The sequence below is a fragment of the Chlorocebus sabaeus genome, chromosome 11 (genome assembly GCF_047675955.1).
Source record: "Chlorocebus sabaeus isolate Y175 chromosome 11, mChlSab1.0.hap1, whole genome shotgun sequence".
NCBI classification, from domain to species: domain Eukaryota; kingdom Metazoa; phylum Chordata; class Mammalia; order Primates; family Cercopithecidae; genus Chlorocebus; species Chlorocebus sabaeus.
Window position 1 is genome coordinate 110,039,665 of NC_132914.1, and position 15,869 is coordinate 110,055,533.

The 15,869-nt window shown below is 46.3% G+C and overlaps 1 protein-coding gene across 3 annotated transcripts in view; it reads left to right on the top strand.

The window, feature by feature from the left end:
- The window catches only part of RPH3A (rabphilin 3A), a 192,991-nt gene extending 177,122 nt beyond the window's left edge, over positions 1-15,869 (top strand). For all 3 annotated transcript variants that reach the window (XM_073021124.1, XM_073021122.1, XM_073021123.1), the window contains 6 exons: positions 1,645-1,771; positions 3,882-3,938; positions 4,724-4,878; positions 8,793-8,874; positions 12,617-12,713; positions 13,487-15,869. In XM_073021124.1, coding sequence (XP_072877225.1) covers positions 1,645-1,771; positions 3,882-3,938; positions 4,724-4,878; positions 8,793-8,874; positions 12,617-12,713; positions 13,487-13,617 — 649 coding nt within the window. In that variant the 3' untranslated portion in view covers positions 13,618-15,869. The remainder of the gene's footprint in view (positions 1-1,644; positions 1,772-3,881; positions 3,939-4,723; positions 4,879-8,792; positions 8,875-12,616; positions 12,714-13,486) is intronic.

Sequence of the window (15,869 nt, forward strand, 5' to 3'; positions counted from 1 at the left end):
CAGTCCCTTCCTGTCCCCCAAGAATGCCTCCCATGCCACTGGAGGACAATAAGTCCTTTCCTCTCTTAGTATATGTCAGGATAAATTATCATGCCATGACTGGTCCTTTTCGTCTCCTATGGCGGCAGTTCCCAAACTTTCCGGCACCAGGGAAGAGTTTTGTGGAAGACAGTTTTTCCATGGACTGGGGTAGGGAGAAGGAAGGTTACAGGATGAAACTGTTCCACCTTGGATCATCTGGCATTAGATTCTCATAAGGAGCATGCAAACTAGATCCCTCACATGTGCAGTTCACAAAAGTGTTTATGCTTCTATAAGAATCTAGTGCTGATTCTATAAGAATCAGTGGATCTGACAGGAGGTGGAGCTGAAGCAGTAGTGCTTGCCAACCTCTGCTTACCTCCTCCTTTGCAGCCAGGTTTCTAACAGGCCACAGACTGGTACTGGTCTGTGGCCTGGGAGTTGGAGACTCTTGTCCTAAGGGACATTTCTTATGACCTGCCCATTTTGTGCCACTATTACTCAATGCTGTGTAAGGTAGATAACAAAAGACAATATATTACTATAGGACACAGGGAGACCTGGATTCAAACCCTGGCTCCACCTCTTATTAGGGAAAAGTTATTTAATCTTTCTGGGCCCCAGTATCTTCTCTAAATGGTAAATGCAGTTGTTTTGAAAGAGGAAAAATTAAATGAGAAAAGTTCCTAGCCTGACTTTGCAAAAGAGGATGCTCAAATGGCCATAAAGTATATGAAAAGGGGCTCAACTTTTTAGTCATCAGGGAAATGTAAATTAAAACTACAGTGACATACTATGACCCATCCAGAAAGGCTAAAATTAGAGACTAACATAATTGAAGTCAAAGGGAATAAAGAGTGACCAGAACCTCTATAAACTGCTGGTAGGGACATAATTGGTGGAACCACCTTGGAAAACTGTTTTGAAATTTGTACTGAAGCTAAACTTATGCCTAGTCCATGGCCAGCAACCCTACTCCTAGGAAAATACTCAATAGGAATATGTACAAGTATATACTGAAAGACATGAACATAAATATTCCATAACAGCATTATTCATAATAACTCAAAACTAGAAAAAACCTGTATCAACAGCAGAATTATTATGGTATATTCACACAGTGGAATACTATACAGTGATAAAAAAGATAAGTTATACTGTGCATGGATGCTTCTCACAGACATAATCTTAAGCAAGAGAAGCCAACATAAAAGAGTCTATATCATTCCATTTATATGAAGGTCAAAAACCAGACAAATGACTTCATGTGGCCAGAGGCAAGAGAGTGGCTATCTTTGAGAAAGGCAGTGACTAGAAAGGATCCTGAGGGTCTTTCAGTCTCTGGAATGTTTTATATCTTGACCTGTGTGGGAATTACATGGGTATATGCATATGCAAGAATTCATCAAGCTGTAAACTAAATTTATGTGCTTTACTGCATGTCAGTTATACTGCAATAAAGAAGAAATTAAAGGTACTTGGCCCAGTAATAAATAAATAGGAAATCATATTATTTCCATGTACATCACACATTCCTTACCAGCATCAGCTGCAGCTCTTGGCACACAGCAGGATCTCAATATTTGTTCCTGTTTCTCTCTCTACCCCTTGTGTTGGTGGCAGGATCTCTGTCTGTGATGAGGACAAATTTGGCCACAATGAATTTATTGGTGAGACCAGATTCTCTCTCAAGAAACTGAAGCCCAACCAGAGGAAGAATTTCAACATCTGCCTAGAGCGAGTGATTCCTGTGAGTGACTTTACCCTGAGGATCTGATGGGAGGAGGGGAGATTGGAGGGGCTGCCTTCCTCTGGGTCTGAATTGGGGGAAATAGATCCACAGGGTATTGGGTAGCAGAGGCACTGCAGCAGGTCTGCAGAGGAGAGTCAAGATTCCAGCTCACAACCTCAGGCTGTATGCTCTCTCTGCCTTTCACAAACCCTGTGTCAGCATCACTTTGAACATGAGTTTTTCTTGGCCAAACTGGATGGACAACATGATAGGGGCAGTGCGGGATTCCTGGGTTCAGAGCCAGCTCTGCCACTTGCTGCTCTATGGCCTTGGCCAGGGGGCTGCACCACTCCAAGCCTCGGTGTTCTTGTCTGTAATGTGGGTGTTATAACAGTACCTGCCTCTTGGGAGGGTTGTGTTTTAAAAAATAACATAATTGAACTAGAACTTAGCGCATAGTGAGCACTCATAAATTAACAGTTGTTAGTGTAGGAAATAATGCTTACCCACCTGTCAGTCATGAAGTCAGAAAGCACCATGTAGATAAATAGGAGGAAGCATAGCCTAGAGTTTAAGAGTATGGGCTCTGCAGTCAGACTCTCAGGTGTGAATTCTGGCTCTGCCACTTAGGGTATAACCTGAGGCAGATTATTTAATTTCTCTGGGCCTCAGATGTCTCATCTGTAAAATGGGATACTGTGGTGCTAACCTCATAGGATCTTTTAAGGATTGAATGTGACAATACATATGAAGTATTAGAATTGTCATTGTTGTCAGATGTAATTCTTGCTCTTTGAGGAAAATAACAGGGATCAAAATGAGGTTCTGCAATGGGGTTGCACCTCAGAATTAACCGGGGGATTTTAAAACCAGAGCTTTACAAACTAAGATTTGTGGGGGTCCCCCATGGGGATTCTGTTTTAGTGGGGTAGGGTAGGACTCAACAATCTATATTTTTAGACATAATTCAGGCTGCCTTGCCTTAAGTGTGGGCCAACTTGGGCCCGGAGAGGGTAGCAAGTCTCCAAAGTCTCTGGGCACTGGCCAGAGCCCCGCTCTCCTACAACACCAGCACCCCTGGTCTCTCTGGGCAGCCTGCCTGCTCTCCACAGGGAAGCTATGGGGTGCAGGAGGGGAAATCCTGCAGCATCTTCTCACCAGATGGCCAGCCTGAGGATGGAGTATCTGCATGCCATGCCGTAGTTTTATAACTCAGGCAAAGGAACAAGGCTCAACAAGGAAAATTGCAAGGAAGGATTTCTACTGAATTCCAGGCTCAAAATAAATCCTTAAAGACATCCCTAGGAGCGAGGCATTTCTTCTGGGCTTTTGCCTGGTGACAGCTGGGTCTTAAGGATTCTCTTCTTTCTCCAACTCCATGAGTCCAGTTGACCAGGACAATGGCCAGGCCCTTGCCTGGGTCATCAGCCTTTGGGTTTGCCCATCTTGCTATGGTGGACACAGCCAGCCCCAGAAACATGAAGGTGCAGGACAGCCAGAGGGCTGTAGCAGCCGCAGAATACTACTGATCATCTTCTTTTGCTCTTTGCCATTAAACCTTAACCCTTGCACCACCATTTTCCCCCATTATATCCCACTGAGGGCCCCTCCCCTCTGGACCTCAGGTTTCCTCCTTTCCAAAGTGGGGAGGTTGGATTTAACCAATGGTTTTCTAACTCTGTTTCCCAGAACCTTAGAGTTCAGCAAAAGGGCCCCAGGGGCCATGAAGGGGAAAAGCACCTGGTGGGTCAGACCCCAAGACCCCTGAGCCACTTCAACCAGAGAAAATGAAATCTTTTCTGTTTGTGTGTGGAGAGCTCTGATACTTACTGGCTGTGTAACCTTGCATAAGGGGCTTAACTACTTGGACCCTCAGGATCCTCATTTGTAAAATTGGAATTGTAACAGAACCTATATCATAGGTTGTTATACATTCACATAGCTTGCCATATGACTGTGTTTTATAAATTTCAGCCAAAAGGGAGAACACAGGAGGGCCACAGTAGCTTAAGAACCCACTTCCATGGCTCTGGATGCTAATGGAAGTGTGAGGGGTTTCTGGTCCTTCTTGTGCAGGAAGATGAGCTCCATAGACAATGTTATCTTTTATTTGTTTTCTTCTTTTCAGATGAAACGTGCTGGGACCACCGGGTCAGCCCGAGGCATGGCCCTTTATGAGGAGGAGGTGAGCACTGAGAAGGAATTGAAGCCACAGTCGGGGTCTGTGCTGGGCTGGGCTAGCATCTTCCTCTTCTCTCCCTCCCTGGCCCCTTCCTCACCCATTCTCTTGCAACCACCCTGGAGTTGATTTGCTTTGAGAGAGACCCTTTGCCCAAGTTGTTTGAGCATGAGACAAGGGACATCCTCTCCACACTTAAGCCTCTGAGGAGGGGGCAACCCTTTTCTCTCATACCTAGAATGCCCACCAGGTTTTTGGCCTTGTTGTCAGATGCTCTGTAGACAATTCTACTGACTAGAGCAATGGCCCACTCCTTTCTTGGAGTGGGTGCATTCTTTGAGCTGTGTGCCTGGTAGAAACCGAACTAAGCCTTCATGTTGTCTGCCTGGGTCCCTCATATGACTCCAGGGACTGCCCTTTAAGAAGACTGGTTGCATTAAGGGAGTCTCAGAGCAGAGGCAAGAATCTGTCTGGGGCCAGGGTCAAGGGTCAGTCCTGGGTTAGAGCCAAAGCCAATCAGTGACCAGGAGTAAGTTTAATCTGTGCTCACAGTCAGAGTTCGTCCATGTCTAAGTCAAAGTGAAGCCATTGGTCCCCATGTGCCTGAGACTGGTCCCCAACTTTCACCTTTGGCTCCTCCTTGGAGGTTAGGCCATCTGCTGTCCTTGGTGCTGGCTCCCTAGAGCTGGTGGAGCTCTGCCTGCCCTTCATAGGTTCTTTCCTAATGCTCGCCATTTACATTGCCTGGCCCCTCCCCTCCAAGGCCCACATTGCCTTTTCCCCCAATGCAGCAGGTGGAGCGTGTTGGTGACATCGAGGAGCGTGGCAAGATCCTGGTCTCTCTCATGTACAGCACCCAGCAGGGAGGCCTCATTGTGGGTATCATACGCTGTGTGCACCTGGCTGCCATGGACGCTAATGGCTACTCAGACCCATTTGTCAAGCTGTAAGTCAATGCCTTGGGGCTACAGGTGGGCCCCAAAGGAGTCCTGGATCCTTGGAAGAGGAGAACCAGAGAGTTTCCCCAGGATTGTTGTACATTGAGACCCAAAGAGGGCAAGGAACCTGCCCAAGGTCACAGTGAAACAAATGCCTAGAACTGGCAAGTATGTGGGTCTGGAGTCTCAGGCAGTCAAACTGGTGTGTCACTTGCCCACATGCAAAGTTTTGTGACTCTGTCCTCTCGAGGGCCTGCTGATGGCTCTACAATGATGCTGATTAGCTGTCGTAGCCCCATTTGTAGCTCCCAGGAGTTGGCCGCACACCCCTCACACTGCTCAGACGTCCACCCCCAAAGAGGCCATCTGGCGTTTTCCAGTGTCATTCTGGAAATGCTCAGAAAAAAAAAAAAAAATGCCTTCGATCTGGGGTCTATTCCAGTAATCTCAATCACGGAGAATAAAAAGACTCTGTTATCTGTGTTAGTCCACATCCTCTGAGAAGATGCCAAAATAGGATTAAGCAGACAAGGGGCTTATCAGGGGAAATGCTCATTCCAGGAAGACTGGGGGGAGTCAGGGGAGAAAGGGAGAGATGTTAGACTACAATGCAAGTCTGACCTGATGAGGGGAATAGGTAGGGAAGTTGGAGAGAAGTATTCCAGATACAAGTTCAGTAAGGCCACCAGGGAGTCCTCAAGCCAAAACTGGCCATCAGACATGTCCTGTGTCTCATAGGAGTGGCCCGACTTTAGCATCCCTGCCAGGCCCAGTCATTGACTGGGAGCATGGCGTTGGCACAAATATGTCATGGACTTCCAAGGACTGCACCCAGGGTCTTGGTCAGTTACGCTTCCTGTAGCTGGAGGTCTGCCAAGTGCAATCTCAGAGCCACCGCTGTGTCTGACATCAGGCCCAACTCATCTCTGCCAGTTGCTGGCTGTGGACTCTAAGCAAGTTACTTAGCTTCTCACTCAGTTTCTTCATTGGTAAAACAGAGACAAGAGTTCCACTTATCTCCAAGAGTGGGCTCAGGGCTCAAATGAGATAGCACAAAGGAAGCAACCAGAATTGAGCCTGGTACAGAAATGTTTAGCACCTCAGTAGAATTCTGCTGGCCTTGGGGCAGCAACATGTATGTTTCTGTGGATATGGATCTCCATGGAGCATGGAGTCTCCAGTATGCTTTAACCATGTGACCTGGGGCTCATGGCTTAACATCTCTAGGCCTCAATGTCCTCATCTGCAAAATGGACAGAGTAATACTGTGTATTAGTTCAGGTCCTCCAAGAAGGAAACACCAAGAGAAGATAAGCTGTACAAGAGATTTGTTGGGGAAATGCCTGCAGAGAAGATAAGGGGGAATCCAGAGGGGAGCCATAGAGACCACAGATCTTGCTGCAGGTGTGATCCCTGTGGAGCAGAGAAGGAAGGAAGTGTGGGTAGAAACAATCTTAGGCTACAGTGTAGCTCCAAGGAAGCTGCACTGTTTCATCCAAGGTGATGTAGAATCCTTGAGCACAGTCACCCATCAGAGGAGTCCTGCATTTCCCAGAAATGGGACTGCCTAGCGTCCCTGCCAGGGTCAGTTATTGGCTAAGAATAGCTTGTGGGAAGCGTGGCTTCAGCAAGAACATCATGAATGCAGAGCCCAGTAGCTCGTTCGTCAATTTTACCCCCTGCAATTGGAGAATGCAAGCTGAGAGGTAGATTTTCAAGGGGTCTGGTACACAGTAAATGCTCAATAAATACCTGCCATTATGGTTATAAAAAACCACCATCACTGTCCTGGCATGACCATCACTGTCATGGCAAATAGTATTTACTAATGTTCTCTCCAGTTGGGAGACACTCCCCCCACCTCCATTGCCTCTGATAGCAGAAAGCAATACTTCCCTTTAGTCCATGGGCAAAGAACAGATTCATGTGGGCTGTCTTTCAGATCTCCTTTGAATGAAGGTCTAGTTAACAAAGAACGCACATGTCAGGGACAAGTTTGGTTTCCAAGAGTAATTTGATTTTATTTCCTCATATGACCCAAGAGAGAAAATGAGCTCGAGGGGTGCTGTCCAGCACTCCATTAGCAGCCAGCCATGTGCAGATGGGTTTTCTTAAATAATTCTCCCTACCACCCCCTCCCCCACCCACCCAATCCTTCCAGAAGAAGTGGAATTGCCGTGGTCACCAGTGAAGCAGCTGACCTACTGGGTGCAGTTATGGGAGAAGAAATGGGAGACCACTAAGTAGTTTCTGATCTAATAAAGATTTTTAAAAAGCAGAACTTCCCATTATTTTTGCTTAGCTCTTTGGTAACTTTTAATTCCTCATTTTTGTCTCTTCTTAAAAATTATCCTCGGCCGGGTGCGGTGGCTTACGCCTGTAATCCCAGCCCTTTGGGAGACCGAGGTGGGTGGATCACGAGGTCAGGAGATCGAGACCATCCTGGCTAACACAGTGAAACCCCATCTCTACTAAAAATACAAAAAAATTAGCCTGGCATGGTGGCGGGCACTTGTAGTCCCAGCTACTCGGGAGGCTGAGGCAGGAGAATGGCGTGAACCCGGGAGATGGAGTTTGCAGTGAGCCGAGATCACGCCACTGCACTCCAGCCTGGGCAACAGAGTGAGACTCCATCTCAAAAAAAAAAAAAAAAAAAAAAAAAGCCTCAAAATCACTTCTGTAGATGAGAATGAGATGTTCGCCCTCTTTACAGGTCAAGAAACGGAGGCACAGTGAAATTACACTCACGTTTAAAGCTGCTCATCTGGTGACAACCTGAATCAGAATCCAAATGTCTTAGCCCTTAGGAGTGTTTAGCCCATTGTGTTTACTCACCCAGGAAATATTTTGTTTGGTTTGGTTTGTGTTTTTTTTTCTCTCTCTCTTTTTTTTAAGAGACAGGGTCTCACTCTACCATCCAGGCTATAGTGCAGTGGTGTGATCATAGCTCACTGCAGCCTCAAACTCTGGGACTCAAGAGATCCTTCCATCTCAGCCTCCTGAGTACCTGGGACTGCAGGCATACAGCACTGTGCCCACATAATTTTTGTTATTTTTTACAGAGACAGGCTCTCGCTATGTTGCCCAGGCTGGTCTGGAACTCCTGGGCTCAAGTGATCTTCCCGCTTTGGCCTCCTAAAGTGCAGAGATTACAGGCACAAGCCATCATACCCAGCCTCACCCAGAATATATTGATTGAATACCTACTATATACTAGACATTGGGCCTTACTGGAAAAGAGCCCTGTAGGCAGAAGAAACAGTTTGCTCAAAGGCGCTTGGGTGGAAAGGAGAAGTAAGGAGTGGGGTGAGGAAGATGACGTAAGGTTAGGCTGGGATGGAGCAGAAACCCAACACGCAGGGTCCTAAGGCCACATGAAGGATTTTGAACTCTCCCCTGAGTTCAAAAGGAATCCAGTACATAGTTTTGAAAGTGGAGTGACAATAATTAGATTTGCATCTTCCTCTTTCTGTGCATACACCCAGCATCTCTGTAGGAATTGGGGGCAGCCAAAGGTGGGATAGATGGCAAAATGCCAGGCACCACCAGCATGACCATCAATTTGATTTATGGGGAGAAAGTGAGCACGCTAAGAACACAGACTCTAGATGTAACATCTGGATTCAATCCCAGCTGTGTGAGCTAGGGCACACTTCAGCCTCTCTGGATCTCATTTTCTGTGTCTGTAAACTGAGTGGTTATAGTTCTACCGCCTAGGGTCATGTGGGGATTAAATATGCCTAAGGTGCTCAGTCAAGTGCCAGGTACCAAGCAGATGCTCTAATGCACATTGGTCATATCAGTGTTGATCCCTTTCCGATTTATTCATCAATTCATCCTGATAAAGAAGGGGCCTTTGGGGTCAAGAGGCTGTTCTTATTCATTAAACGTCATCTATAATAGCATTTGTGTCTCCTCCCAGCTGGCTGAAACCGGACATGGGAAAGAAGGCCAAACACAAGACTCAAATTAAAAAGAAAACCCTGAATCCCGAATTCAATGAGGTAAGGCTGCCCCATTCTTTATCATGCTCTGGGATACTTGCTGTGTGTTAGAGAGGCACAGATTCCTACTAGAAGGTTGTAAGTCACAGTAAAAAAAAAAAAAAAAAAAAAAAAAAAAAAAACCCTTTCTGTGATAGATCAGATTGAATTATCTAAAGAAGCAGGAATGAGTTCCTTGTCACTGGAAGAAATCAAGCCTAAGACAAAAGCCCACAGATTAGGAATGTCATAGGAAGGAAGCAGTGTTTGGGAAGAGATTGAACTAACTCGTCTCCAACATCTTCACCAATTCAAGTAGTCTCTAATACTGAAATTCGGGGGAGTAAATCAGTACAGTGATGCTCTTTACCATCCACCCCGTTGACAATGCCCTGTCCTTCACTCCTCATGTCCGTCCAGTGCATCAAGTCCTATTGAAACCACTGCTTGGACACCCATTGAATGTGCTCCTTCCTCTCCCTTCTCACTGCTGCTGTCTTGCCTCAGACCCTGACATTTCAGGCCTGGACGATTGCAGTAGACTCCTGACTCATTTCTGTGTGCTTGGCACCTCTGCCACATAAGTTTGAGCTTTGTAAAATACAAATCTGAATTTGTCATCCCCTTGCTTCAATAACTCAACAATGGCTCTAGAATTTCTTAGCATGACAATCAAGCCCTTTCAAACTCACCTAAATCCCTGCCTTATCTATACACCCCCTCCTCAAGTGACACCCACCTCCATGCAGGTCTCTTCACACCTGCTGCTCCCTTTTCCTGGACTATCCTCTCCCTCTCTTCCTCTCTGGAAAACTCCTACTCATCCTTCAGGACTCAGCATAAGAATTACCTCCTGTAGATTTGCTTCCTCTATGTTTCCAGACACTGTGCATCCCTCTAGTTTCCAAATCCAGTTGAAATCTGGATTTAACTTTTCTGTGGGCAAGCCTGTCAGACAGTAGGGATCCAGAAATATCTGTGAAATTAATGAAGGATTGAATGGAGGAAAGAGTGGAAGACTAAATGAGTTCTAATCTAAACTACATGTATGGTTCTGATCTAGACCTAAATAAAGACAAAGAAGTGCCATGACAAGTGTCTCAAAGTGCCATGAGACACCAGCTCTGAGCCCAGAGTCACATCCCTGAGCCTCGCTCCATGCCCAGAGCAGGAATGAGTCCATGTTCATGCTCCATGCCTGCCTGGAGCAGCCCTGGGTGCTGTTCTACCCACTGAATCTCCTTTCTCTGCCCTGCTCCTGAGATCTGATGTTGGGGCAGAGCTGGCTAATATTGATTTTAATCACATATTGCAAAGTGGGAAAGGGAAGTTACAGCACAATAGGTTTAGTATTGTTTGCTTTAAAAAAAAAAAGAAAAAGAAAAAGAAAAACATGTGCCCATATGCACCCACATGGGGAATGTGCTGTGTAAACAGAGTTCAGAATAATCACTGAGCAGTCAGCTCAGCCCTTCCTCTCTGGGCCCCTCTTTCAGCTGAACCCCTGATTTCCTAACTCATATCATGGATTTTGAATAAGGAGCCATTTGTAGCTGTCCTGCCCTATACTCTCCTGGAATCTGAGTAAGCCACAAAACGTGAAATCTGAATAAACTCAGCCGTGAATCAAGACCAGACACCATATCGCATAACAAACTGATGCAAAAATATTTTTCAATGTTGGTCCTCAGCGTTGGTGAGCATGTGGGAAAAGCCACACACTACTGGAGATAAAGCAAACCTCTGAAGGAAAGTTTGCTAAAACACTTTCAAAACTGTCAGATGTTAAAAGTTAAATTCCACTTATTTGGAGGATAGGTAGTGCAGTCACATATTTCAAAATTCAGAAAGCACAAAGGGGTATCCAATGAAAATCCCCCTCCTACCCCAGCCTTGTTGGCACCTACTTCGTTTCTTATGAAGCAAATATATTATCAATTTCTGAAATGTATATACATATACAAAGCAAGTATAGCCACTATTCTCCATCTTAAAATGTTACAAACTCAAACATTTACTTCTCAAAATCTATTCTAAGTAAATCATCATGGACATACATAATGATTTAGCTACAAGGGTTACTTTTTTTTTTTAAAACCTATGCGATGATATAGCTACAAGAGTGATTTTTTTTTTTTTTTTTTTTTTTTGAGACAGGATCTCGCTCTATCACCCAGGCTGGAGTGCAGTGGTGCGATCTCAGCTCACTGCAACCTTCACCTTCTGGGCTCAAACAATTCTCCTGCCTCAGACTCCCAAGTAGCTGGGATTACAAGTGTGCACCACATACCTGGCTAATTTTTTGCATTTTTAGTAAAGACTGGATTTCACTATGTTTGCCAGGCTGGTCTCGAACTCCTGGCCTCAAGAGATCTACCCAGCCTTGGCCTCTCAAAGTGCTGGGATTATACACATGAGCCACCACACCCAGCTGCTACAAGGGTGACTTTTATGGTATTTTTGATGATAGTGAAAAATTGGAAATAACTTAAATACCCAACTGTTAGGGCTTAGGTTATGGCCACATGGCCACACAGCCACACAGCCATAAGTTTGAGCTTTGTAAAACACAGCCACACAGCCACAGAGCCACATAGTCACAGAGCCACAGAGCCACACAACCACAGAGCCACAGAGCCACACAGCCACAGAGCCACACAACCACACAGCCACACAGTCACACAGCCACAGAGCCACATAGTCACAGAGCCACAGAGCCACATAGTCACAGAGCCACAGAGCCACACAACCACACAGCCACACAGCCACATAGCCACATAGCCACATGGCCACATAGCCATTAAATGGAGCCATTTGAAACAATGATGTAGAAAAATGTTTGAAGAATATTTGAGAATATGCTAAGTTGGTTTTTGCCCAAAGTTGTAAATGAAAAAGGAAGTGACAATACTGTATGTTCAGCATTACTTAATTAACAAAAAATTTATACATCACTGTGAACACACGTGGGGGAATGTTGACAGTGGTTATTCTTGGGTAGTTGGGTTACAGGGAATTGGTGGGGGGAGGTTCTTCTTTGTTTCAGCAATGACCATAAATGAATTTTGTAATTAGGCAGAAAAGCTATTTTTTTTTTTTTTTTTTTTGAGATGGAGTCTTGTTTGTCACCCAGGCTGAAGTGCAGTGGCACGATCTCGGCTCACTGCAACCTCCACCTCCCTGGTTCAAGCGATTCTCCTGCCTCAGCTTCCCAAATAGCTGCAATTACAGGTGTCCACCATCATGCCTGGCTAATTTTCATATTTTTAGTAGAGATGGGGTTTCACCATGTTGGTCAGGCTGATCTCGAACTCCTGACCTCAAATGATCTGCCACCTCGGCCTCCCAAAGTGCTGGGCTTATAGGCGTGAGCCACTGTGCCTGGCCACTTCAACTACTTTTAAATCTCTAAGCAATAAAAAAAGGGATGCCCCTTCAGAAGCTACGAGAGGGGAAGGACTGAGTTCATGGCCATTTACCTACAAGGAAACTTGAGCTCTATTAGAAAAACCTCACCAGCCTTCCCAATGTCAAGCAGAGAATTCACTGACAAGAGGATGACAGTGCTTTGTTACATAGAGTGTTTGTTGGAAGGGAATCACTGGACCTGGGCAGAGGATCAGAGCAGGAAGACCTCCTTGCTCCCAGAATGCCAGCTCAAGCTTCTCTCCTTGACCCATGACCTCCAGGACCCCGCCTCTTACCTCCTAGTGCTGTGGGTTCAGAGAGCTTGTACTCACATGTCTTCCTCTGTTGCATCCAGGAGTTTTTCTATGACATCAAACACAGTGACCTGGCAAAGAAGTCACTGGACATCTCGGTCTGGGACTATGACATCGGCAAGTCCAATGATTACATCGGTGAGTGTTCCTAACTCCAGAGAAAACGCCCTCTTCTGTCCTCCCAAGAACAGGAGAGCCTTATCCAGGGCTACAGAGAGTTGAGGTCACTGCTTTGCTTTTGGCAACCACATTGTTCAAATGCTAATTTGAGACCCATGGTCCTGACTTTGGTCCAATTTGGGGATGTCTTTACATGAAAGGGCTTAGAAAACTTGATTATTTGTTGAACAAATCACATCCAGTGGGGTAATTAAACCATAGGAGAGATGTGCGTTCTCTGCAGAAAGGAGGGTGCAAAAGAATTCTTAATTTATTTGCATGTCCAGGATAAAATTTTTAATTTTTTAGTTCCTCTCTGAATCATGAGGAAGAAAATCAATTAAAGATGAAGCAGGCGGGTGGGGACTCCAGGCAAGGGACAGAGCTTCAGCTAAGGGGTAAAGACAGGATTGAGCAGGATAATGAAACTCTTTGGAAACAGACGATGAGTTCCCAGATGCAGTGGGAGATAAGTTTCAGTGAGTAGAAGGGTGATTTGTAAAAAGTCTTTAAAAATCGACAGTGAAATTATGACTTGGTGGAACAGTAGGGAGCCATTGCAGGTTCCTGAGGCAGAGAAGGCCAGTAGTAACAACAACAACAACAACATTATAACAACAACTCTCTGTAGAGTATGGATCCCAAGTTGCTGGGGGTCACTGCTTGGTACAGTTTTTCCCCCAACTACACATTTGGGTCTAGAATGACCTCTATTCTGACCACCTGCTCCTATTTTCCCATTTATCCTCCAGGAGGCTGCCAGCTGGGGATCTCTGCTAAGGGAGAGCGCTTAAAACACTGGTACGAGTGTCTGAAAAATAAAGACAAGAAGATAGAGCGCTGGCACCAGCTACAGAATGAGAACCACGTGTCAAGTGATTAGGCTAGTGCCCAGGTCCCCAACTCCATGTCCCGGGTCCCCCCCAGCCTGCCCCAGCTGCCCACCGCACCCTGATCTCTCTTCTCTATGCCTACCTCCCCCCATACCCTGCTGATCTCCCTGAGCCTGCCTTTGAGCCCCCGTCATGTTGGGCACTGCTGCCAAAGACTCCCTCCTCCCTGATGCTGGGATGTGGGCTCTGAATATAGCCCCTCTCTGGTCCCTGGGATGGAGCAATGGGGATGGGGTTGGGGAGATGTTTACAAAGAGGTTGATCATTTAATAACCTCTCAGTTTGGGTAAATTACAAAGGTTCTTCATCATTTAGGACTGTTTGTAGACCCTCCTAGCCTTGAACACACACACACATGCACACATACACACACACACACACCCCCTCCCTTTCATTCCCTGTGTCGTGTCTCCGTATACTCTCAGTTGTCAGCAGACCCGGACAATGCTGTGAGGACAAGCATTGGGGCAGAAATAGAGGCTCCAGGCTCCCACTGCCCCCTGAGATGCACACCCTGATTGCCAGGAAAACAGACTGCTGTGTTCAGGAACACACCCTCCCTGCTCCAAGTGCACCAAGATGCAAATGCACAGAATTCACCAAGGGGCTTGGACGCTCTCCTCTTTCTGAGTGTCACCTGTGTGCTTCCTAGCAAAACAAAAACAAACGACAACAAAAATCCCTTCCTCTGTCACCTTTTCTCCTCCTCCCTCTTCTTTCCCTTTCATCATAGTAGATTCTGTCTTTCTCAGCCTCTGCTTTCTCCTTTCTCTCCCTGCCTTTCTCCCCTTTGCCTTTCTCTCTCTCTAAAGCAGTAACACCGCAAAAACAACAGCAAAAAAGTGTATGTTAACCCAGCCTCACCTCCTTCCTCTCACCAGCCTGACCAGGAAACTGAGAAACTGGCCCAAATCTGAGATTTCACTTGGGCCCACACTTCTTAAGTGGCCCACTTCTCCTGTTGGCAGAGCCAGACATTCCCAGGGCTTGGGCCAGTGGCTGGCACTGCCCTGGGTGCGTGGCAGCATCCCTTGAGCTGTGTAGATGCCCCATAGAGGGGCTCTCCATGGGCTCCCTGGGTGGGCACAGGAGGCATTTAGAAGACCAGGGCTATGGGTCTGAGGGAGCCTCATCCAAAGCCTCCAGCCTTTCTCCTTTCTCTGCTCTTAGGTAAATGAACAGGTTACCCTCCTCCCCAGTGCCCTTTGACTCTGTTTCATTGACTCTCTTGCGTCCTGTCTTTCACTCAGAACCGCCCCCAGTCTCTCTGTCTCTCTTTGTCTGTCTCTCTGTCTCCCGCACTCTCTTTACTGAGCTTCCTGGGAGAATCAAATAACATCATGGTTATGGAACAATGGAGAGAGACAGGCCTGATGCCAAAAGCTTTGGGCTTATCATCAATCTTTCACTTTCTTCCTATAAAAAATATATATTTTAAAAAGGAGGAAAATGCAGTGTGGGCAAACATTACACACTTGAGGTTGAGGTCAGGCATCTTCAGTGCCCTGAGAGAAAGATTTGATTTTCCCAATTTCAATGAGGTCTTCCCTCATGAAAAGCACCCCCAGTCATCCCAAACCCCTGACATTCTCTACAGAAGCATCAGACAGACACTGAAACTCTCACTTTCCCCCAACTCACATCTCTTAACTTTTCAACGCCCTCCACCCTCAGCTCCCTGCACAATTCATGGGAGGACTCATCTCTTGCCTTGAATAACCATTTTCTAAACATCGAGCTCTTCACCTTCCCCAAAGTGGCCAACAGCTTCCTGGCCACCACCCTTCCTTTTGACCCTATCTTTCCCCATTAGTCCCTGTTGGCACCTACTCTCAGCCCACCTCCCTTCCCATTTCCCCTTAGGAGACAGCATGCTGGCTGTGTCGCCCAAGCCTGATGCTGGTGCAGGCGCTGGAATCAGCATGCAGCAAGCTCACAGTGCCCCTAGTCTGGGGGCACGCTCTTCCTGACAAATGTAACCACCTCCCTGCCTAGAATACACACATGTCCTCCGGTGCATGCACAACCACCCAGCATCTTTCTTTGTGATGATGTAGCCAAAAATAAAGTAGGAACATCCAGGAAAACAAGTGGTCTGCATTTTTCCTTTCTGGTTTCTGCAAAGTCTTCCTCCCCACCAGGACATATGCTATTCTGATAGTTAGTATTTAATGAGCATCTACTATGTTCCAGCCACTGGGGACAGATGTGTTCTCTGCCCACGAGGAGTTTGCTTTCTGGT